The sequence below is a fragment of the Manacus vitellinus genome, unplaced genomic scaffold, assembly GCF_001715985.3.
Source record: "Manacus vitellinus isolate BGI_N305 unplaced genomic scaffold, ASM171598v3 scaffold_6_pilon, whole genome shotgun sequence".
NCBI classification, from domain to species: Eukaryota; Metazoa; Chordata; class Aves; order Passeriformes; family Pipridae; genus Manacus; species Manacus vitellinus.
In genome coordinates, this window is record NW_021940750.1 from 27,020,274 (window position 1) to 27,042,913 (window position 22,640).

The 22,640-nt window shown below is 41.3% G+C and overlaps 1 protein-coding gene across 3 annotated transcripts in view; it reads right to left on the minus strand.

Moving 5' to 3' along the window:
- TC2N (tandem C2 domains, nuclear) overlaps positions 1 to 22,238 on the minus strand; it is a 34,058-nt gene extending 11,820 nt beyond the window's left edge. Inside the window, exons 1-6 of one of the 3 annotated variants that reach the window (XM_018082251.2) lie at positions 21,890 to 22,238; positions 7,971 to 8,097; positions 7,069 to 7,302; positions 3,552 to 3,716; positions 958 to 1,049; positions 262 to 337 (exon numbers count right to left, since the gene is read on the minus strand). In XM_018082251.2, coding sequence (XP_017937740.1) covers positions 262 to 337; positions 958 to 1,049; positions 3,552 to 3,716; positions 7,069 to 7,302; positions 7,971 to 8,037 — 634 coding nt within the window. In that variant the 5' untranslated portion in view covers positions 8,038 to 8,097; positions 21,890 to 22,238. Of the gene's footprint in view, positions 1 to 261; positions 338 to 957; positions 1,050 to 3,551; positions 3,717 to 7,068; positions 7,303 to 7,970; positions 8,098 to 21,820 lie in introns of all 3 variants that reach the window. The other 2 variants (XM_008933593.3, XM_018082250.2) reach the window with 2 other exon arrangements.
- Positions 22,239 to 22,640: the final 402 nt, after the last annotated feature.

Sequence of the window (22,640 nt, forward strand, 5' to 3'; positions counted from 1 at the left end):
AATTCATGAGGGTAGTAAATCCAGGGATGAATTTTTCAAAAGCATGAGAACTCCTCAAAATCTCATTTGCTCAGTCTCCTGACAACAGGAAGGTGCAAGTCCAAAACTCAATCTCAAATTGCAAAGTAATCTCCAAACTGATCTGCAAGTTAGACTCATCTCAAAAAAAACCAAACCCAAAACAAACAACAGTAGAAACAGCTTAATATTTCACGTGCAAAGGGAAATATTTCATTACAAGGTAAACAAACAAAACATTACCCAGACTCCTGTTACTGCCTTGTGAATCCTTCCTGGAAGAAGTACTGCTGGGTACACTGGAGACTGAATCATATCTCTGGGGGGGACAAAAAATTCACTTAATTCAGAGCAACAGATGCAAAACCCAGAGAGATTACACCACCAGACAAGATGTGATGAAAACAAAACACTCAGTTTCAAATAATTACTTCATTCCCTACTAATCTCTTAATCCACCATCAATTACTGTTTTGATGCAATGAGCTAATACAGGATCCATTTGACCAGCACAGATTTTTTTTTTGCTCATGGATATATATATATACATACACAAGTTCATTGCTATCTAAAAGATGATTACTTAAAAAAAAAAATAAAGGCAGTGTTCTGTGTCAATGGAAACTTCTAGTGTTCCACTTTTCAACTGATGGGAGAAATCACAAGATGAGCCATGACCTGTTGTCTGTCCTGTCCTGCCTAACAGCCTACTTGGGTTTCTCAACAGCCCTTCTGGGCCAGAACAGCACGTCAGAGCAGCCCCAGGAAAAGGCCTCTTGAAGTTAGTCAGGATGTTGAACTTTCCCCTCTAGTCCTTCCAGTGCACAGTACAATGCCCTTCAGTATTTACTTTGAAAACACAACGCAACAGGAACAGATACACTGAGTAATCTGAGTTTTCAGCATAACCTAAATTATATATATATAAGGGGAACGCACCTTCATGGATCGATGAGGCGGGCTTCTGAGATCAAACATTGAACGACTTACATCAAGTGATCCAGGCAAAGTACTAGATCTTAAATCACTAACTAAAAAGACAAAGAGAACAATATAAATCATGTCAGCATCATTGCGAGAAAAAAATGTAAGTAGATCTATGGTAGAATTGAAACCTAGCTAAATAACATCCAAGGAAGGATATCAGCACCTTTCCCTACTTCCCCTTTCCAAAACACTCCCCTGAAATGGCAAAATGGAGAGAGCAAGCCATTAAAATATCTCAATTCCATCTTTGAAATAGTTCAAACTTACTTGGTCACACTGGTAGCACTAGTAGGATGGGGAGCCTGCCTCAAAGTTATTCCCTCAAGAGAAATGTTTTGTTTAGTAGATGCTTTAACAAAACAGAAAACCTTTGTCTTGAAATCTAGCCCGCTAGAACTGGGGTTTAGCCTTTTTAAAATTTTTCCACAGTAAAGATTCCAGTGGTAAAAACATGCTGCCTGCTAAACTTGGCCTCATCTCCCTGGCTTCACTGATCACTGTGTGAAAGCACCACACTCCATATCCTTACTACATCTCAGACAAAGCAAGTCTTAACTCTAATATGACACGTACCTGTTATAGCACAAAACCAAGACCTTTATTTTATAGAAGAGTGGTTTCCTCAGCAGTTGGTGGTTAAGTAGATGCTATCAGTTTTTGACCCCAACTCAATACAGAGCTAAAGGACATTTTCTATGCATAATTATACAGCAACAGTAGGTGAAAGCTGAACTAATGCCACTGTTTCAGGAATCTCTGCTGACTCCAGCGATGTTCAAGAGGTTTTTAAAGCCGCCTAACTCAAAAATGGCCCATACTGAAGCAAATGAGCATATTTTAGCTTCTAGGGCTATCTAATGCAATGAACTGCTTTTTGTTGCAATGCTGTGTTATGGTATTGCAGAAGACATCCACTGCAATCCACCGATCATTATCTTAAGAGAATTACATCTCTCGTTACTGAAAATGTATTTCCTTTTTATTGCTATCAAAAGAAAGAACTAATTATGGTTATTGTAAGATGATAGAATACAGAATAATTCTTTCTTTTCCCAAGGAAGAAAGTATTAAAAAAGCAGAAAAATTTTAACCATATGTTGTTTACTAATAACTAGAATTTGGGGAAAAACATCAATACATTTATTTTTCAATTTGTTTATGTGGGTTTTTTTTAAGATGAAGAAGAGGGACTTTGTATTAGAATTCTAAAATTTCACTTCATACATTCCAAATAAACACAACCTGTAGTTCTAAACCCACATATATGAAAAGTATCACTTGCTGCAACAAACTAGGCTTACAGTTTTGCTTAAATATTCTACAGATGCACATGAAGAGAATCATCTAACTTCTGAAACAGCTGTCAAAAAACTCTGGAGGAAGAAGGCATTTTAAAATTGTACTCTAGACACACTAGAGTAACCTTTCTTGTGTTTAAACTTAGTAAGACAAAACTAGTAAAGTGTTTACTCTGCTTGAAGAAAAATGGACAAAGAGATGATGAACTGAAGGGAAGATGTTCAATACAGTTTTATAAAACCCATTTGGCTCCCACCACAGGTGCTTCCAGAGCCTAGTAAAACCATATGTGTTAAAGGCTGCTAAAATTGTACATGTATTTTGTTCTCTTAAAAAATATATGGAGTAGTCTTTTCATGTAGTCTCTATGGTGATTCACAATTATTTTGAAACAGGACACAGACTGAGACATTTTCCCCTAGCTGTAAAATAAGCATGATATACCATTCTAAATAAAACATCTTTAAAAATGCATGCTGTTGCCAGCTTCCGATTTAACGGAGAGGTGTGTACATTTCTTCAAGTGTTGGAGTTTTCTGAATGCATTTGCCTTAGAAAACACAAGCAACACCTAGTCATCTACTTCAGTCTAAACAGCATTCATTAGAGGATACATATACCAATGAACAGCAGAGAAGATAATTTTTCCCTAGTAGCCAAACACTTTCTATCTGAACTTTTACTATCGCGCAGCCCTCCCCCATTCTTACACAAAATGAGAAGTGGGGACATTTCTGTAGCTTCAAAAGCAAACTACAAAAGAGCTGGCATAGAGCATCATGTCCCATTTTGCACCTGTTCTTATCATCTGCTCCTGAACGTTTTTTGGTGCTTGTTTCCCTTCCCAGGTACGTACTCCTCAGGTATTCCTCCACTCAACATACTGCCTGCCTTCCTTTTTCCAGCTCCCTCACTTCTATCACTGGTAGCTGAAATCTCCAGTACTGCATCCTCTTTGGGATCAGAAGCAGCTACAGTAGCTCACTTTGCCAATTCCTCTACCTTCGTGTGGTGCACGGAGTCTTCTGATGCCCCCAAACGACAAAAAGTAACAGTACAGCTGAAAATCAAGCAGAGCTGGCTCTACAGATTGATTCACCATCCAAGAAGTGTCCGTAGCATACAGACTGACTTGGGACTGCTGTAATCAAACAAGACTTCTGCAGACTAATGGCTTTTTTGCCCTCTTATCTATAAACCCTGAAAAAGGGAGGCAGAGAGAAAAGTAAGGGCGTGGTTCTCCTCACCTGATCCATATAATTTCCTGTTATCTGATTTTGCTTGGGAGCGCCTAATCAGATCTGGCGAAACCCGGTGCTCCAAATAGAAGGGGTTGTACACGTCATAGCGGGGCCACTGGAACACGCCGTGTAGCTCTGCTTTCCGGTCACCAAAGGAGGCCCTGGCAGATTCTGTGGAGCACAAGTAAACATCAAATGCAAGAGTCCCAGACATAACACATGCTGCCTGGCTTCATAAGGCAGGCAGAGTGCCTTCAGGGCAAAGGACAAAATATTTCAATATTATCTACTTCGGGTAAAGGAAAATAAAAAGAAAAAGAAAACACACATTCACATTATGTCAGGTTTTCAAAGTGTGCGAGCAAACACTGGAATTTAATTGGCCATAAAAAACTATGCATACCCTGTCTTGGAGTTTCGCAGTAAATGTCAAGTAGTTAAAATACAGAAGGCTCCACAGACAGACAGCAAGACAGAAATTAACAGGAAAAGTAGGGCCATGTGTACAGAAAACATCCAATTTATTTGGCTACCTATTCCCTGGATATTCCCACTCAGCTAATGGATCCCAACACCTTCAGGAAGATCTTGTATGGAAAGATAATGCAGCTTGTGACTGCAGTCTCCTTGTTTATCTAGTCTCCTTGGGAAGCCTGTCCAGGGTAAAATCGCTGGTCCAAAATTACCTGAATTGTTGGCTGAAGCACAAGTAGTCGTATCTGAGAATGCTTGAATCCCAGCCCTTTACTCAGCCCATAATCATTTCAGAAAAAAACCACATATATCTTGGTCAGCAAAACAGTGAAGAACACTGCAGTAGTGTTCTTTACTGTCTAGAGTGAAATGAAGCCATATGTAACGGTACATTAGAGAATGGGGGGATTCTGCCAAACTTTAACATTTACTTTGTTTGCTTCACCTCCCTGGACTTCAACCTATCTCTTAAAAAGTTCTTTACCCCACAGTAAAGTGCCTTCTGTTCTGAAAGTGTGTTGCACCATAAGAGACAAACTATCACTGCTGTAAAATCCTCAAGTGCCAATAAAGTGAAAAAGAATAACTAAACACTGAGATGGAACATGAGCAACGATAAAGCACGAATTCAAGCATAATGGGCTGGAGAATGACGTAAATTAGGATGAATGCTAGAAGTGAGGCCATAAAGAATTGCTACACAGCAGATGATGGAAAAGCCAGTGTTCCAGACCAGGAGCACACTTCTTCCTGCTAGCTTACTTCTGTGAGAGCATGAGACACAGTGCAGTGAGTACTGAAGAGAAAGGCTGCCAGAACTTAATTGCTTTCAGAAGGGATGCCAAGAGCTAACACTGAGAATGTCCTGTTTCGCTAAAGGAGAATGGCCAGACATGCACAGAAAATGGAGTGGAACTGAGAGCAGAACTTGGATTTCTACAGATATTTAACAACGGTCTAAGAAAAAAATACTCTAAATACATTTCTCGAGTATGCTGGTGGTTTGGCTAATGTGAAGAAGGAATGACAGCACACTTCACTGTATTTAGTAAATCTCCCTGAAAAGTAAATGCTGCATTTTTAAACACAATTTTAATGAGGCTTAGAAAGCTGTACTTAATTTTTAAAGTATTTATATTTGGAAATAGAAATGAAAGTTGTCTACTTGACATAAGAGCTACTTTTCAAATATTTGCTCAAGAATTTAAAATATTTGCTCAAGAGAGACAATTATGAAGAGTCAGGTCATCTTGCCAGAAGATCTGCCAGCTTATAGCCTAAGGGCCACTCTGTACACCAGGTCCTTCAGAAATGATCAGGAACCAGAATTCCCAATGTAGACACTGACTGATAAGATTGTGTAGAACAGCATGAACAAAGAAAACATTCATCTAAATGCTGTTAGACACATCTTCCTTCTCCCTGGAGAATACTCATACCTCAAAATCCTTGCTGGACTTCTCTGTATAATATCTTGAGGACAAGATAGGACAAAGCAAGGTAAAGCCTGCACCCGGACCCAGTAAGAAAGGGGATTATCAGGAGTATATCCTGCATTTCCATAGCATGTCCATTTGTGGACTTAAAAGAAATAGCTACCAAAATAGCAGGCAACAGGAATGGGGAGATCAGGCTCAGAGATGAGAGGGACCTCACATATTCCACCTCCAGCTATTCTGTTGCCTGTTTGTGTCTGGTGGGACATCACAAGTAAAGCCCACGAGAAAGATCAGGCACAGAATGGCCAATCTACACCGAATAGCTCTGCTGGGCTGATTAGCTGGGCTCTGGTGCCAGTGTTACCAGCAGTGGTGGTTGAGGAGGAAGTTTGGTAATAGGCCCACAGGAGGACGCAAGAAGCAATGGCAAGGACACAGGGAGAGAGAGAAGGGTGGGAATAAAACCACATAAACACAAAAAAAGTTATGTAGTGCTGCATTAGTTATTATGCAACATGTGGTTGACTTTTTTCAGTTATTAAGGTTTCCACCTCCAGAAAAGAAATACATTCACATGGAACTAAAAGCATATTCCCAGCTTATCACATCCTTGAGACAAAGAAATGCTAGAAAAAACAACTGTTTAGGTATGTCCCTGTGCCAAAATTTTCCCTTACCTAATTTTAGGCAGCTTCTGGCAGGACTAAGAGCCTAATGATAGCGTATGCCCTGTAACTCATGTTACTGGGCCAGGATCCTATTCTTTTAAAATGGCACTGTGTCTGAACTGCATTTACATAATTTTGGCAGTTTGAGTATGGGACTAACATGCAGAGGTTGAAACACAAGATTGCCGTGAAGCAAAGAATCATAACATCACGTGCAACCTCATATCATGGAGATCTGTGTCCCCAGGCTCCCAAAAAGCAGCAAAAAAAGCAGGAAATAGGAAATACTAGGGACAAAAAATTCTGCCAAGTAGTAGCGCATGCCATGTATGGGCAAAATTTGAAAAGGAAGATGTGTTAGCATGTTAAAACATATCAGTATATTAACCATGAAAGCCAGACCACCCTCCTCTTTTTACTTGAGTGGTCTGGATGCTGGCATGTGTTAGGTCTTTCCTTGCCTCCAAAAAATTCTTTGCTAAAGATTCTGTTTCCCGTACGTGTCTTCCATTACTTTTGAGTATGAACACTGGTGTGCAGTCATCCCTTTCAGTCTTATTCATGCAACATCACAGAGATTCACAGTGGGATGACATACTTCCCAAAACCTCTCTGGGTGTCCAGAGAGAAAAGAAACAAGCTCCCCAGGCTCCCCAGGGAAGTGGTCACAGCCCCAAGCCTGCCAGAGTACAAGAAGCATTTGGACAATGCACTCATGTACATGCTGTGACTCTTGGGGTGTCCTGTGCAGGGCCAGCAGTTGGACTTTGATGATCTCTGTGGGTCCTTTCCAACTCATGGTATTCTATGATTCTTTGAAACTAGACCAGGCTTCTAGAAAAGTTCTGCAAACATATGTTTTCAGTAGGAATACAGTAGGAATAACTTTCAAGGGGTAGCAGAAGCTAAACAACTATTTCAGCAACGCTGTTTGTATTGTACCTTTAATCCCTCCAGCATGTGAGATACTAGGAAGGTTCTTCGGCTGTACATACGCCAGTTTGAACGGAGGGACCACAAATGGTACCTCCTGACCATCCAGGGGCAGTTTAGAAAGCAAATAATCCTCTGAACAGCCAACTTGACGCTTCACTGACACAGAAGACAATGGAGGCTTCTCTACAATAGTTGGCTTGCTTGCAGCTCCTGCTTCAAATTCCTGCACCATGGAAACTGCTAAAAATAAAGAGCAAGAAAAACAGACAGTCCACATGTGCATTAATTTTTGAACAATACCATGAACAAACGTCTTTTATTTAATAGTATCTGTGCTTGATACATTACTTAACAGCTGCTAATATTCAGTTTTACAGCATTCAGGACTAGCACCTGGAAAAGATATTTTTCCTCCTGACACCTATACTGGTCCAAACTCTCTGTTGCCCAAGCTTCTATATTTATAGCTACCTTCCTCGTAACGTGAATTTTCACAAAAGCTACACTTGCATCATTGAAGAGTTCTTCAAACAACTGAGACACCAAAGAAAATCCTGACAGTAAATCCACAGAGTGAAAAAAAACAAAAAAAAAGAAAGTTTTCAAATTCTGAGAGTTCAAAAGATACAAGACCTTCACACAACCTTGGGTAAAAAAGCTGTCTTTTTTGGACAGTATTTTAGACGGCGAACAGCAGACTCCAGACAAGTGTTATTTCTCAGTTCCAATTCATAACACTTAAAAGCATGTGTTCAATCTCCAAGTGGAGGTATGGAAAGAATTTTGGATGTTGTAAAAGAAATCAAGTTTATCACGGGTGACACAGTCATTTTATTAATGGGAAATTTCACCATTAATGAAACCAGAACAGCAAAACTGTTAGTTGCTGTCATTATGTCAGAACTCACGATCATTTTTTTCCTTTTCCATGCAGAAACACCATTTACAGCACGTTTTCATATATTCTGTTGCCATTGTTTTCAGTGTTGCAATGTAGAGGGGACCACAGTTAAAGATCCAGTGCAGCAATCAAACCTGAAAAACACAATAAAACAAACCGTAGTAGATGGGAATAGTTGAAACTGGAATGCAATATTATCGGTTATTTAATATGCAGCTGCTTATTGGACACAGTCCCAATGAGAATGTTACTTCAGTCATAAAAAGATCAGAGCCATCAGATTTCTCTCTCTGAGACAAATTATTTTTATATAAAAACATAAGGAAAGAGACAATAACTAACATACAGCATCCAAATACTTTCAATAACCCACTCAGACAGGTCCCTGTCTTTTGGGAACACTAAAATTGTCCTCATATTTGTGCATGCCACTGGGCTTTAGAGTTTACCCAGCTTTACAGCTGTTTTGATGTGGTCTTGTCAAGTCATTTGCAAGATGTGTTTTTTATTCCGTTTCCCTTGTTCATGTTTCTCCTATCCTCTTTCGCTCCTCTACTATTTTCACATACATCTATACGTGTTTACATTTTTTCACTCAACATAGTCCATACTTTTAACTTGAAAACACTCTTTATGAATGATGCCAAAACTGCCTTCTTTGAGGAACTACTGCTTTCTCATAATTGTATACACATGAAACTGAAGACCTGGTTTATTATATAATTGTCTGCTGTGCATACAGAAATAGAGCACGCTGACTTTCAGCAAAATAAGAGGCATGTAATCTACTAAAGAATGAGAACAAGTCTCTAACAGCTGGTTAACATTAAAAGAACTTTATGACAATGCTAACTGGCCTCATTTAAATGTCTTTATTCATATCCTTATGTTCTCTTTTCAGAAGAACACAGACAGCTGTGTTGCCTCCTTTCCAAAACTTTAGCTGTGTAAGTCTAGTCCTTTTACATCCATCTAAAGTACACAAGGTTCTTAGTAGAACATACCCAAGACACGATTTTAACTCCACGGAGGTTAGAAGACACCAAATAGAACAGGAACATAAGTTGAAGGGACAGGAAAGACAAGTAGGATAAAGGAGGAAAACACAGAGTACCTCCAGTACTGCTATTTATGTTTTGGGCCTTTGCAGTCACTGACATACTGAGACCTTCACAAGGAAGCCCTACATTAACCTGTTATCTTTAAAATAGTAGTGTGAAATATAACGAAGGTTTAGTACTACAACTGCATAACTGTTCCAGAATTATTCTTAATCGTAAGCTATCACAAAGGATTGATCAGAAGGAAATTCTTAAAATATATTCCCATTAAACCTAAACCTAGGTAAACCATTATTCTACTGCAGCAAGGACCTAAGGAAATATTTGCTTTAATACAACTTCTCTGAATAATTTTTGCTGGGTTTACCACTGAGAGATATTTATCATTTCCTCTAGTTTTATACTGCTCTTTGTGTTCAACAGAGCAAAATACAAGTACCCAAATATAAAAACCTCAGAAGTAGCCTGAATACTGGTACATATTATTCTGGAATAATGTAGGCTACTGAAGAGATTACAGCATAGTCTCTAATCAGACAGGGCAGCGGTGCAGTATTCTGCTTTAAAAGGGACACCATTATACAGAATGGATGCACAGAATCCATCACTCAGTACTTGCCTTGGTCTCGAAATTGCCCATGAGTGTAAGTACAGCATGAGATCTGCATCAAAAATCTTCAGAGGCAATGCCACAACCTCCAGAACCTGCTCTGCATCTTCACAGAAGCACAAAAAGAGGCATGGGAATTCCTCATTAAATCCTCCATGGTTCTAAGGATCAGATTTTCATTGCTGCTCCTCCCTTAGAGGCACACTCATGATAACTAAGTCTTCTAGTTTACTTAGGCTTCCCTTGCAGCGATTTTCCTTCCCAGCTGTTATCAGTACACAGCTGGAGTTAATATGCTTCACTCTTGCTCACCATGTTTAAACTGGGCTGAAACAGCTGCTCTGTTTGCTCTAAGCTTTGCAACAATGGTATCTAAGCCTCAGTGGCAGTTTGCACAGGCAAAACAGACTTTTATCTTAAGATGTCCAGATTGAATTTATTCGCTACTGCTGGTGAAGAAACCAAATGTGAGTAACACCACCCTACTTTCCAGCTACATAAAGTGGAAAAATTAGTTTTTCTGCATCAGAGAAAATTCAGTTCATGATAGTAAACTGTTTAGCTGGAACCATTAATATGAGCAAATAAACAAATATAAATCATCTGTCACAAGCAATTGCCTTTGCATCACAGGGCTCAGTGATATAGTCTTTAATCATTATCTTTTTTCCCCATTTATCAATATGCAAATGTTCATACATTTTTTTCTATCTGAAGACAAATATAAAGCAATTCATCACTGCCTACTGCACAAAACAGTATACTATTTACAGATTACTGTTTTGTAGGCAAGGCTGTATCAGTAGCCAGTGCTAAAGTATATAGACACATATCTTAAGAGTTTTAGTTTAAATACAGGATTTTGAAAAGACAGTTCCAAGAGCAAGAGACTAGAGCACAGTTTACACTTTCTTTATGCTTAAAAATGTAGTGGTCTCAGTGACAAATCTTGCACTTGGGTTCCTGGACTTGTACCACAGCCACGTTACAAAAAAAATGACAGCATTTGCTGAGGGACAGACCATCACCATCTAGACACGGTGCTCCCTCATTCTGCTTAGAGCACTTGGCTTTGTTTGTGGAAGCGCAACATGGATCATCTCAAATACTTTTAAAAATTTTAATCACTTAACTAAGCTACAGTAATAAATACAGTTGTTTTTTGGTTTAGTTCAGAAGAGCAATTCTGGCAGTAAATTAGATGGCTTGGCTCCCAGTTAATATATTTTCTCATATCTGTATTTTCCAAACTGCCTACAGTTAGTTATACAATTTTCACTGCATGCAAAAGTTTCCTCTTAACCATGTGGGAGAGAAAGAAATTTAGTAGGTTCTATTGACTATTTTATTAACTGAAAATGAGCAAAAATATTGTCGAAGACTAAACAAGTATTTAATGGTCTTGACAGAAGTTGACATTTCTATCAAAGGTTAAACTTATCCCACATGCCAGAACTTTTTGCTGGTGTTGGCTACCCAAAAATCCTCAGTGTATTATTCAACAGTTGTTAAAAGGTTGCACTAACATGAATTCATCTGGGAATGCATTTGTGAAATAAACCTGAACTGCAGAGATACTTTTTAGGTTCCCCCCCGAAATCCAAACTAGTACTGACTTCCCAGTAATGTCATCCATTTTAACAAGAAGTTAGGACCCCTTGATGCTATCTCTGTATTTTGGAGTCAGTTTTTGTTAGGCAATATGCATGTATAAAGACATCTTCCATTCTGGAGATACTAGACTGAGAAAAGGATGGGGGAAAAGGAGAATTATCCCTCATTTTCAGACAAAAAATGAGAGAAATCAATTTGCAGGAGAAGAGGGAACTGAACCCAGATCTTGTCGCTCTGTCTCAAATTCTCCCCTTCTTGGTGTTTTTCACCAATTTCAGTAACCCTTTTAATTTCTCTCTTCCCAGTATCAAGGCAAAGTAAGATAATGAATCGTAACTCAGCAATTGTACTTCCACACTAAGGCAAAAGAAGAGCCAAGCTTATTAGAACATCCTGGAAACGACAAAGTTTAGAAAGCAACCACACACATACACTGAGCCTAGAGAATTACAATCACTATTATTTTAATGGGTTTAGATGGAAAACATAAATTATCTTAATGATTTCCAGACTTCTCTGATAGAAATTTTGACTGAGTTAAAATCAGATAAACAGAGTATCAAAGATTTTAGTTCCAGATGCCTCCAGAACGATTACAAGACAGAAATGTTTGGAGAAGAAAGTAAATATTTTCAACAACTCATTAAATGAAAAGAACATGATAGAAAACGGATGATTGCAATATTATATATTAAAAGCTGAAAGCAGTTTGAAAAGAAATGTCAGGTCTTTGCTGCCATATGAGGAAAGGGTGTGTTTTGCAACATGTTTGTAGGCTGCCAGTGGATTTTACTGCATTTAGTCACAGCACTGTTCCATAGGAGTTGAACAGGTAACACATTGAAAACTATGCAGTAGAAACAAAGGTGAAATAGCTGTTCTCAAACAGGGAGAGCTGGCTAAACCAGTGGTTTCAAATGTTTTGAGATTTATTGCCAGTCATAAATGTATAAAATGCATTCTCAGATCTGCATTTCAGAGACCCATCACGGCAAAATTCTAGTAGCAGTAAGTTCTCACAAAGCAGGATGTGTAAAAGAAAATATCCGGAAACAGGGATGATTGGTTGTTATTAAGCATTTGGGACAGATGTTGAATGACATAAGTGTCTACAAGTCCAGAAGCCAGGACACTTTGCAACATCTGAGGATCTGCCCTGTGGAGAAAGCGAGCTCGAGCTTGCCAGTTCACACCTCAGCCAAACACCATGTTTATGCTACCTCTGGGCCTTTCTGCCTTTAGGATCCAGGGGATGCAGTCAATCCCAGTCATATAAATCCTTCAGAGAGCGTAACAGTACCACCTCAGGTCTACAGATGTTTGACAGAAACACAGCACACCAAAAGCTGCTTCTGATGCAGGTCAGATGGATTATCTTTTGATAGAGCAGATGCTGCCAAAGGTTTCCCTTCCACAGCCAGCTGTTTTGTGGTTTTGTTTCTGGGGGAGAGCACCTGGGAGTTGGGCACTTCTCTGAGCACAGCTCTTCATGTGAAAAGGGGTGGCTTGTGTCCACTGCACCTCAAAACCATCCCACACTAGTAAAACAGCTTAAATAGTTTTGAGAAATTTGCCTCCAGGTACTTTGCTGCCATAGCAGCAAGGGTAGCACATGCACCCACACAGACACATAGGGCCACGCACAGGCACACACCATTAACATAAAGCCCACAGTTTAAAAAAACCCAAACTTCAGTTTTTTGGGGACTGTAGGTAGATCTGACTTGTACCACCCAAGCATGAGAGAGAGGTACTTCAAGTGGGTCTGAGCATGTGAAATGAGAGGACACAAGCTTTTGTTCCTATTCATCATAAACCTCAGCAGCAACAGGTTGTCTGGAGGAAGAGGAATTAAAAAAAAAAAGAAAAAAATGTCATGCCAACACACACCTACGAGGTGCATGATAAAAGGCTCCTATCTATACCGATTTCTGGAAGAACCCCACAATAGCAATATCTGCAGTAACTAGTGGGTGTGGGTGTGTACATACACCTGCCTACTCTGGTTGTAGCTGCAACTCTGGGAAAAGCATGAAAGCTCTGGGAATTTACACGCAGGGATTATTCCACTTCCTCTGCCTTCCAAGGAAATTAAAAAAATGTGAGGCTTTCCCTCTTTTTGTGCCTGGAAAGAGAAATGGATTTCACTCTGAAAGCAGTGGATCACAAAGGAGATGCTGAAATGACACAATAGAAAAAGAGAGCCTATGAGAAGGCTTCTGAAGGACACAACCAGATAGCCATTCTTGTGGAAAACATCTCAGAAACAGTTCAACAGAAACATAATGAAGAGATGCAAAACTCTCCCAGCGCAACAAATAAATGAAGAGTGTAATTACATATTTAAAACTGAAGAGGAGACCACGTGTCATTAACGAAGTTTAGCTGATGGGGATTTTCTGACAGACCGTTGCACAGCTTTCCTGGGGCAAAGAGCCTCATGGAGTTAAGTACTTACACAATCGAATCTGGTAACAGAAATAGATGGCAAAAAGTTGCTGGGGAGAGTGTCACACTCCATGATGCAAACAAACCACTAACTGCTGAGGCACAGGAAGCACCTTCCAGCACTGGTAAATGATGACACAGCAGCCCATCATCGGGGGAAGTTTTATTTCAGAAAACATTCCAATAGCTGACTTCCTTCACTATTTATATCTTAACTTTCTATCTCCAGCCTTATTTTCCCCCTAGTTTTTATGTCTTGCTAAATTGAGCATTAATTATAAGTAGCATCTCTTCCTTCAGATCTTAAAATATTAGTATCTAACCTTCTCTTGTATTTCTCTTCAGTAAGCTAAGTTGACCAAAGCAAGCCATGTAGACAAGTATAAACCTGTAGGTTTTACACCATTTAAGTTTGTTTTGTATAGTTCTTCTCAAAACATTATCTTGCTTCTCTGACCAGTTTCTCTCAGGCTGACACCACAACTGAACTGTGCACCTCAGACTCAACAGTATCACAGGATAAACTAAGGTGAGAAAATATTTCATTAATTACCACTTGTAAAGGCAAGACTGCTCTCATTCCTACAGCACTGTATTGACATCCCAAATTGTTCCTGGTCCACCACTAGCTCTGCATCCTCCTAATTATATTTTGAGCACGTGGAGAAGAGGAGGAAGATGGGAGTCTCCTCCACACAGACAGCATCTCCACTCTCCCTCTGATGACTGCTGTAGTGTTCAGGTAAGATATTGTTTATTCGGCTCTCCTAAAGATAACAGTTGCAGGTAAAGTTTAAAACCCTTGTAATCAGCAGGTGTGCTCAATGCTGTATAAAACTGTATAAAAGTATTATTCAGCTTTAGCAAGCTCTCCTGAGTCAAAGGAAACGATCTCGGATGTCAATTCTTAAAACTCAGGTGTTGTCACAGCAGTAAAAGCAGAACTCACTGTGACCCCCAAGCAGAACTCACTGTGACCCCCTCCTGCCAAGGAGGTCTAGCTCTAACTGTACAAGGGTTTTCCTGGAGCAGCCACATTTTCCTGCATGCAGTTGGGAGAGACCATGCCATGTCCCACTACAACTTTCCCTTCTCCCTCCAGCTTCTCTGCCCAGACAAAGATGATCTAATATATGTCTCTCTTTGTGCAGGCCCTGAGCTGAACTCGACAGAAAGATCACTTGTGCAATCTAGCTGTGGTCTCTTTCAGCTCAACAGCTGCTTCTTCCCAGGGCTCCAGTCTGGAGGAGGCCAAATGGCTTTCAGCACATCTGCACACGCAGTCCAGGCACAAGAGCACTGAACAGAGAACATCACAAAGAAGAACTAATTGCTCTTGCCTACTTCCCTGAAGAAAAATAAAGCTGAGCAGGTGTGTGTGCTTGAGCTATTGTGCTACAGGAACAACTGCTCCTGCTTTCCAGGCACCCCTTGGAGAAGGCGAACAAGTCCTGGCACGAGTACACGATCCAAAGTTATCCTTCTGACATGGTCCCCAGGGACACCCTGACTCTGGCTCAGCATTATAGCCTTGCACCTGCAGCCCTTAAACACAGACTTACTCCAATCCTACCCCAGTACGCAAAAGATTAATAATATCATTTACAAGGGCCAAAAGAACAATTTCCATAAATCTGAACCAGTTTTTCTCGTGTGAGATTTATATTTGAGTTGAGAGGGAAACATTATAAATCTATCCCATGATAAAGCTTAAAACTTGGGATTTTAATATGCTGAATCCCCTATGCTCTGGGCTGTAAAAGTTGATATAGTGTTTCTTCCTAATGCTGCATTAGGCAAGGAACCAATTCATCCAATTACTGAACTGACAACACTGTTCCTCTGAACCGAAGATAAATTCACTGGCTTGGACAAGGATGTACAATATGGTATGTATTGGGGCAGTAAACACAAAAGAATAAATCCATTATGTTGGACTGCAGACCACTCTGGATTCAGATGGAAAACGGCAAAGCAAGAGTTGAAGTCAGGACACCAGAAAAGAAAGCTGAAGAGACTGGAATATCTGGAAAAAGAATTTGGCTTTTGATGAGAACATGGAAAGAATTCAACATAAGATAAGTCCTTTGCTCTAAGCAGATTAGGAACAAATCATGACAATCACTGACGGTTACTTTATAATGTAACTTAAAACTTAAGACTTTCTTTATGTATTCTGTGTCAAGTTTTAATCCAATTTTTTGTCCTTCTGCCGTAATGCCAGGAAGCCACAAAAATAGAACTGTCAGTCCCTCTACAGCTCTGATACCAAAGAAAACTGGAAACATCTGGATTCATTTTTCAACAGGACAGCCAAGAAGAAGGTATTTTAGGCAAGAGCATCTGCCTGTGGAGTTCCTTAACATGGTTAAATGTGTCTAGTTTTGAAAAGATGGCCCTTGGAAACCAATTCAATGCAACGCTGAAAAAGAGCACTGAATGGCATCCAGGACTCCTCAGCCTCTGCCATGACCACAGAGCCATACAGAAAGCACATGGATACACATATAACAATCAGACAGCTAATGCAAACAGCTCTTCCTGTATATTTCAGGAAAAAAAAAAAAAAGATAAGAAAACCCAAGCAGTTTTGCATTGAAAAGTAGGTTCATTTACCATTAAAACTGTTGACCTACAAGAGTCAAGATGGAATATTTCTTTACATATACATGCACACATTTACTGCTTTGTTTTAGGTGAAGCAGTTTTCTGATCATTATTTTACAAATTATTATTCTTCTGTTTCATGACAAAACCAAAAAAACCTGTCAATTATGGAGTTTCCACTGGATGAGGATTCCCTGTTCAGCAGGTCTGCTCCATACTATCCCTGTATAACCAGTTACAGCACTGTGGTGAGAGGAAGGAAACCTATAAATTGCACAGATGAAATGGAAAAGACTGTGGCTGAGATTAGGAAAGGAAACAGGTGACTGCAGTACATCTCATATATGAAAACAGATTAAATGAATGAATCAAGAAAAGGAAATGGGAACTGATCTTAATTAATTCAAATCCAAACCAGACTGGGAGTATGGCACTGCAGGGCATGTGTACTGAGCTCAGGAAGCTGCCTAAACACACATTGAAATAAAAGTCCAGAAGAATCCTGTCTTTTTAAGGTACCACTGTTTATTACTTTTTGCATTAAATCTGCCCAGACCAGGGACACAGAACCACTTTTACCAGCCCCACCAGTGCCTCTTGGAGAGCTGTACTGTCTGGAGTAGCTGGCAGCTGCCCAGGCAGATAAGTGGTAACCAGGCACTGCATAAAACAAGCATTTTTAAAGGAGTTTGTATAAACATTGGGAGAAACCAACAGAAATCAGAACAGTCTCAATTTAATGGCAGTATCTGACATCCCAATCATTACCGGCCAAATGCTGCTACAACTGTGGGAGATGGTGGTAAGACTCTGCTCCCTCCTGAAAAGACAGAGGTCATGAGAACAGAAGTTGGCAGCATGAAGCCACCATTCCCTTTTTTCCATTTGGACAGATTTGCTTAAGGACACAGTGAACAACAGCTACAGCATGTAACCCTTACAGAATGTAAGGGGTTTTTTTAATCCTATTGAGTTTAAATCAACACTCTTCACAAGAGATTTTGAACCCATGACTTCATACATTGGTGAAACCAGATCTAGAAGTACACATACCACTGAACTGAACGAAAGTCAGGATAATTCAGGGAGATGGTGTGTGTTTAATCAAGACTTCATGGAAGACAATTTTTAGCTACTCAGTTCACTGCTGAGCAGACAGAGAACCTGAACAGGAAACTCACAGAGAGTTCCCAATCTAGAGGCCAACAATCCCCTTTTGCAAAAGTAAATCGTGGAGAAAAAAGCCCCAATGAATCCAACCCAGAATTAAAAGTTTTAGAATTTTCCTCAACTGCAAAATGAAACTGGTCTTGAGAATGTTTTGTTGTCACTTAGGAGTGCTAAACAACACAATTTCTCTCAGAAACAGGAAACACAACTTGTTTTTGTATCAGTTCACCACTAACCACAAAGGCGCTGCTAGCTCAAGCAACTTTCAAACCTCATTCTGGCTAACTGTCCTCTCTCTGCATGGCAGGCACTTTCCTCACTGGAAGACATACACACATAGCAGACTGAATGTCTGAACTTTTTAACAAGAACTCATCCTTAGACCCCTTTTTATCTGCCCCCTCTAGCCCCTGCCAAGCCCTGGTCTAGGGCTGGGCCATTTGTGGCCACGTTAACCACCTGACCCAGCCTCAACAAGCAGGGTGGACAAAGCCACAGGCAGCCCCTCAGCACAGAGGCATGAGAACTCTGTGGGAGCGAGGGCTTGCATTCCTGCAGGCAAAAGGGACCCTCCCACAGCTCTGATGATGAGGCTGTCACACAAAAGCCAAGCAACCTTCTAGCTCTCCGTGGTTCAGATGTGCATTAATGTATCCCAAGCACACCGTGCTGGATGAGGCTGTTCCACCGTTCTGGGGCCCAACATGGTGCCCTGGGGAGCTGGGCAGGGAGCTCGGTACCCCCTTTCCAGGCTGCAGCACACTGCACCAGCTCACATCCAGGTTCCAGGCTCCAAAGCACAGATGCTAAATCAACAGAGTGCCTCAAAGGTTTTGAGGTCACTGGGACACGGTGCTTTTTTGGACTTCAAAACTGGTTTAACTGCCAAAGGAGCATCTCCAGAACTTGCCCTTCAGGCCAAATCTAAAACTCATTGCAATGATCACAAGAACCCCCCAAACATCAAATGCCTTCATTTGGGATCTAATTATCTGTTCTCTCCAGTTTAAGTGTGGCTATTAGATCACTGAAAAACAAAGATTCAAAACAAAATCACCAGGGTACAATTTACAGGAAAGATAAGCATCAGATTGCCAACATAATTTTTTTTTGGCACCGAATTAGGGTAAACTTCATCTGCAATGACAGGCAAACAAATACTCGTGCTAAGCTTAAGAGAAGCATCCTCACTAATTCTGCACGGTTTGATGTATTGAGATTAGTAAGGGATATGATGCAACACAGATGAGCTCAACCGAATCCAGGTTTTGAACATCTTCCCACATGAGGCTCCTTGGTTTAGGCTGGAACATTCATCCTGGCTGCAAAACGCTATCAGCCTAATTTTTCTCAGCGTAAGCAATCTTTCTGATTGAGCCTGAACGGCATTACTAACTGGAATGACAACACCGCTTAACTCAAACAGAGCCTGTCCTACTGGAAGTCAGAGCATGCTTTGTCTTTCACTTTTAAGAGATGAGATCTTAAATTCCCTGCTGACAGAGATTGGGTGTTGTCCTACTTAGATTACAGTTAGAATATTTACCAGATTTAAGGTATCAAGGGAGATAGCAATTCAGAGTAAACAAAGCAATTCTTTCATAAAACTAAACAAGAGTCTGAAGAGGGGAGCAATATGCTTCACGTAAAATTCACTAAATGAAGTAAATAACACCTTAATCAAGCAAACAAGTTCGATAAATATTCCACCAAAGTCAAAGGGTACTTCTGGTATAAGCCACAGCAAGAAGGATTCACAGCAAGACAGGAGGTCTAAGCTAGCCAAAGTCTGTCTTCTTAGTTGAGGCTGTCCTTTCCAAGGCAGATCCTCTGGCTCTGCCCCCACACGTGGGGGCTGCATCTGCCTGTCCTGAACTTGCTTAAAGGACTGGCTGCTACCAGAGGGGCAGTTCGGCTCTCCCTTGCAAACAGCCATTCCTGTAGGATCCAGTAAACTTGCAGCTGCACAGTGAGTTGGCCCAGCTCACTGATTAGATACAAAATTAAATGACCAGAATAAACAACCTTTTTTTTTTTTTCTTTAAAAAAAAAAGCAGTTTTCCAACTCTCCCTGTGGTTGACTGCACAAGGTGGGGTCAGAATGCAGTGTGGAAAACAAAGGGCCAGAGCAGGACTGCCCTTTTCACAGCCAACCCACAACCCTGGGGAGTGCATTTAGTGTAACATACAAGTGAGAGTAAACCACCTAGGAGTACGATGAACGGAGGCTGAGTGAAAGCAAACCAACTGACACTAAACAAATGGCAGAATGAACAAGTAAAACGACCAAGCCTAATGATTAGGACAAAGAAAAAGAGGCCAGTGCCTAACTGGCGCTGTGTTTTTCCCAACACTGTAAATTAATAGTCTACACACACACATGACTGACTGAGCAATCCTGTCCACATTCATTCTTTCCATAGCATAGGAAGGAAGAGGAATTAATCACCTGGGGATCCATCATCTAAATTAAATGCAGGGAAGGGCTGTGGAGTCCAACATACCCTTTGGGTACAGCGTTTTTAGTAGGTGTCATTTTTATAAATATTTGCAAGAATCAAGGGACACTTTAGTAATAAATATATTGTTATTGAAATTAAATATTGCTTAACCACATGTATTCTGGAAATATATATTTTAATATTTAACATACAGTTGGAAAAAGGACTAGAAATCAAACCTTCTCACTTCTGGATTCATTCCCTAGCCACCGACTTGTAAGATCACAGCTCACCTAATGAATATTTCTGTACTGAAAGCAAGGCAAAAAAAGTTTCCTAAGTAAGGAGCCAGAGACCACCAGCCCAGAACAGCACTCTCTTGAGAAATGAAAGACGCAAATTCAGAACTTGACTCTTCACATCTGTCTAACAGCTATACACAAAACCTAGAAAGAATAAGAAGGAGGGAAAAAAAGGCCTGGCAATGTATTCCCTTGTATGTTTTTTAAGTGGTCCTGATCATCTATATGTAATCTAAAGACTCTTGGGCTCTCCAAGAGCAACTTGTCAAGGAACACTGCTTCTGCATGCCTGGACAGCTTGGTCACCTAACTAACCAACACTACAAACACTAAAGGCACATCAAGCATCAGACCTCAATGCATTCAGCAAATATCACTAGGAAAAACCTGAGCCTGCACAGATCAGAGACCTAGGGTTAGGACTGCAAGGATCTAGCTCCGAGGCATTGGTGCTTACAAGATCATTTACATGCCCAGGCACTTGACAGCTGTGGCCTAGCAGAAGTCCCTTGAGGTCCTATTCTCTTCCTGCACAATTACAGTGGCACTGACTGGAAGTGTACATTGCAGGAACGGTCACAATATCGACCTTTCCATTCTTATCTAGAGAAATGCATCAAATGAGATGTTTCCATCCAACTAGGTATGTTTCAACATCAAAGGAAAGTTACAAGACCAGCTTAATTTGAGATATTTATTTCAGACTGCTGTTTAATAACGAGTGGTCTTACACACCCAGGAATCCAGCTTTATGGTATGCATTCAAAAAGTACACTGTGAACAGGACCGTTTGAAACTGCTTGCAATCACACCTGCTGCTTTAGCAGTGCTCTTGGATACAGCAGGTTATAACTTCAGTAAACAAGTATTTTCTGATGTTAATTTCACCCCATACAAAAGGGAAACTCTGTCCAGCTGTATTCACAACTTCTGAGTTTTGGCTTAACCACATCTCTAATTACTTCAAGTGTTCTTAGAGAAGGTGATCTAGTTAGCTATTGCTGGCCTATGGCAATGCTTAGCTGTTAATTCACACAGAAAATCTGGCTTTTACAAGGACATTTTCATACAGCAATACCAATTTGAAACCGTTCTAAGCGCAACCTAATCTCTGACCAAATTTACATGAAGATTTAATTCTAAAGTACTTCGAAACAGTTCCTGTTTTTCTGCCTGCTTTCATTTCTCAAAGTCGATAGGAAATACAGACCCGCACGGCACACGCGGCCGCCGCCGCCGGGGCAGTTCCTGCGGCCCTGCCCGCCCCCTTCTCCGCGGCCCCCGGGCGGGCACTGCCCGAGCCTCCGCGCTCCCGCTCCCGCTCCCGCTCCCGCTCCCGCTCCGCTCTCCGCTCCCGCTCCCGCTCGCCTCCCGCTCCGCAGTACCTGCTGGGAGGGCTCCTGGCCGCCCCTCTGCACTCTCGCGGCGCCGCCGGCCGCCTCCTGCCCGGCGGAGCTCCTGCGGATCGGCGCTGCCTGCCCTGCCCTGCCCCGGCGCTCTCCCGGGCTGCTCTGCCTCCCTCCCGCCCGGCCCCCTCCTGCCCTTCGCAGCGGGCACTGCCAGCCCCGCCGCCCGCCAGGTGCGCTCCCACAGCGCTTACTCACCGATCCCTATCGCGGAGGGGGAGTTTCCCCGCCGCCCTGGGACTCTCCCGCCTCGCCAGAGCTACTCACTGGGGCAGACTTGCCTCCAAACGGCTGCCGGTGACTCTTCTTTGTCGCTTGCTGGACCATGACACCTGCGAAGTCGGTGCCAGAGCTGCCCCTCGCTTTGCTAGAAGCACAACTGGGCGTCTGTTTCAGAGAGAAAAGGCGAATTTTTCTTGTTTTACAATGTTCCTAGAAAATGGCATGTCTAGTTGGAATATGGATCCCTGTCAAGTTAGGCTTTATATGGACACATGAGAAAGCCCCTGCCACAGGAGTGCGTAGTCTGTAGGGTAATTTACGGATCACACACAGGGGATTGGTTCAGAAATTTCATCAGGAAATTCTGGTTTGGAAATTTTCTTGCAGGAAGGAAAAGTTCTGGGAGGCTCAAGGTGGTCTCTCCTCGATTCCAGTTTTTATAACTAGAAGTGCTGAAGTACCCCAGAAGGCAAATATGAGCAGAAGGTGGGACTACATTGGTAGGAAATGGGGTGTATTTCCCGAAATAAATGCTGTTTACACTCTGAGAACATGAACATTTCCAGTCTAAAGTTTTGCACAGTGACTCTTGATTTGAGGTCTTCCGTGGATTCCCCATCCACCAGGACTGTAGTTTTTCTATTACGATATTTTTCATTTTAAATTTTATAGCACCACAGACCTGCTGCTAACTAAGAATTTCATGCCTGTCATCATGCAGTATAACACAGCTACTTCGAGCTCCAGAGCCACTGCAAGGGAAACCCTCTGCCAAAAGCACAGACTCATAGTGTTT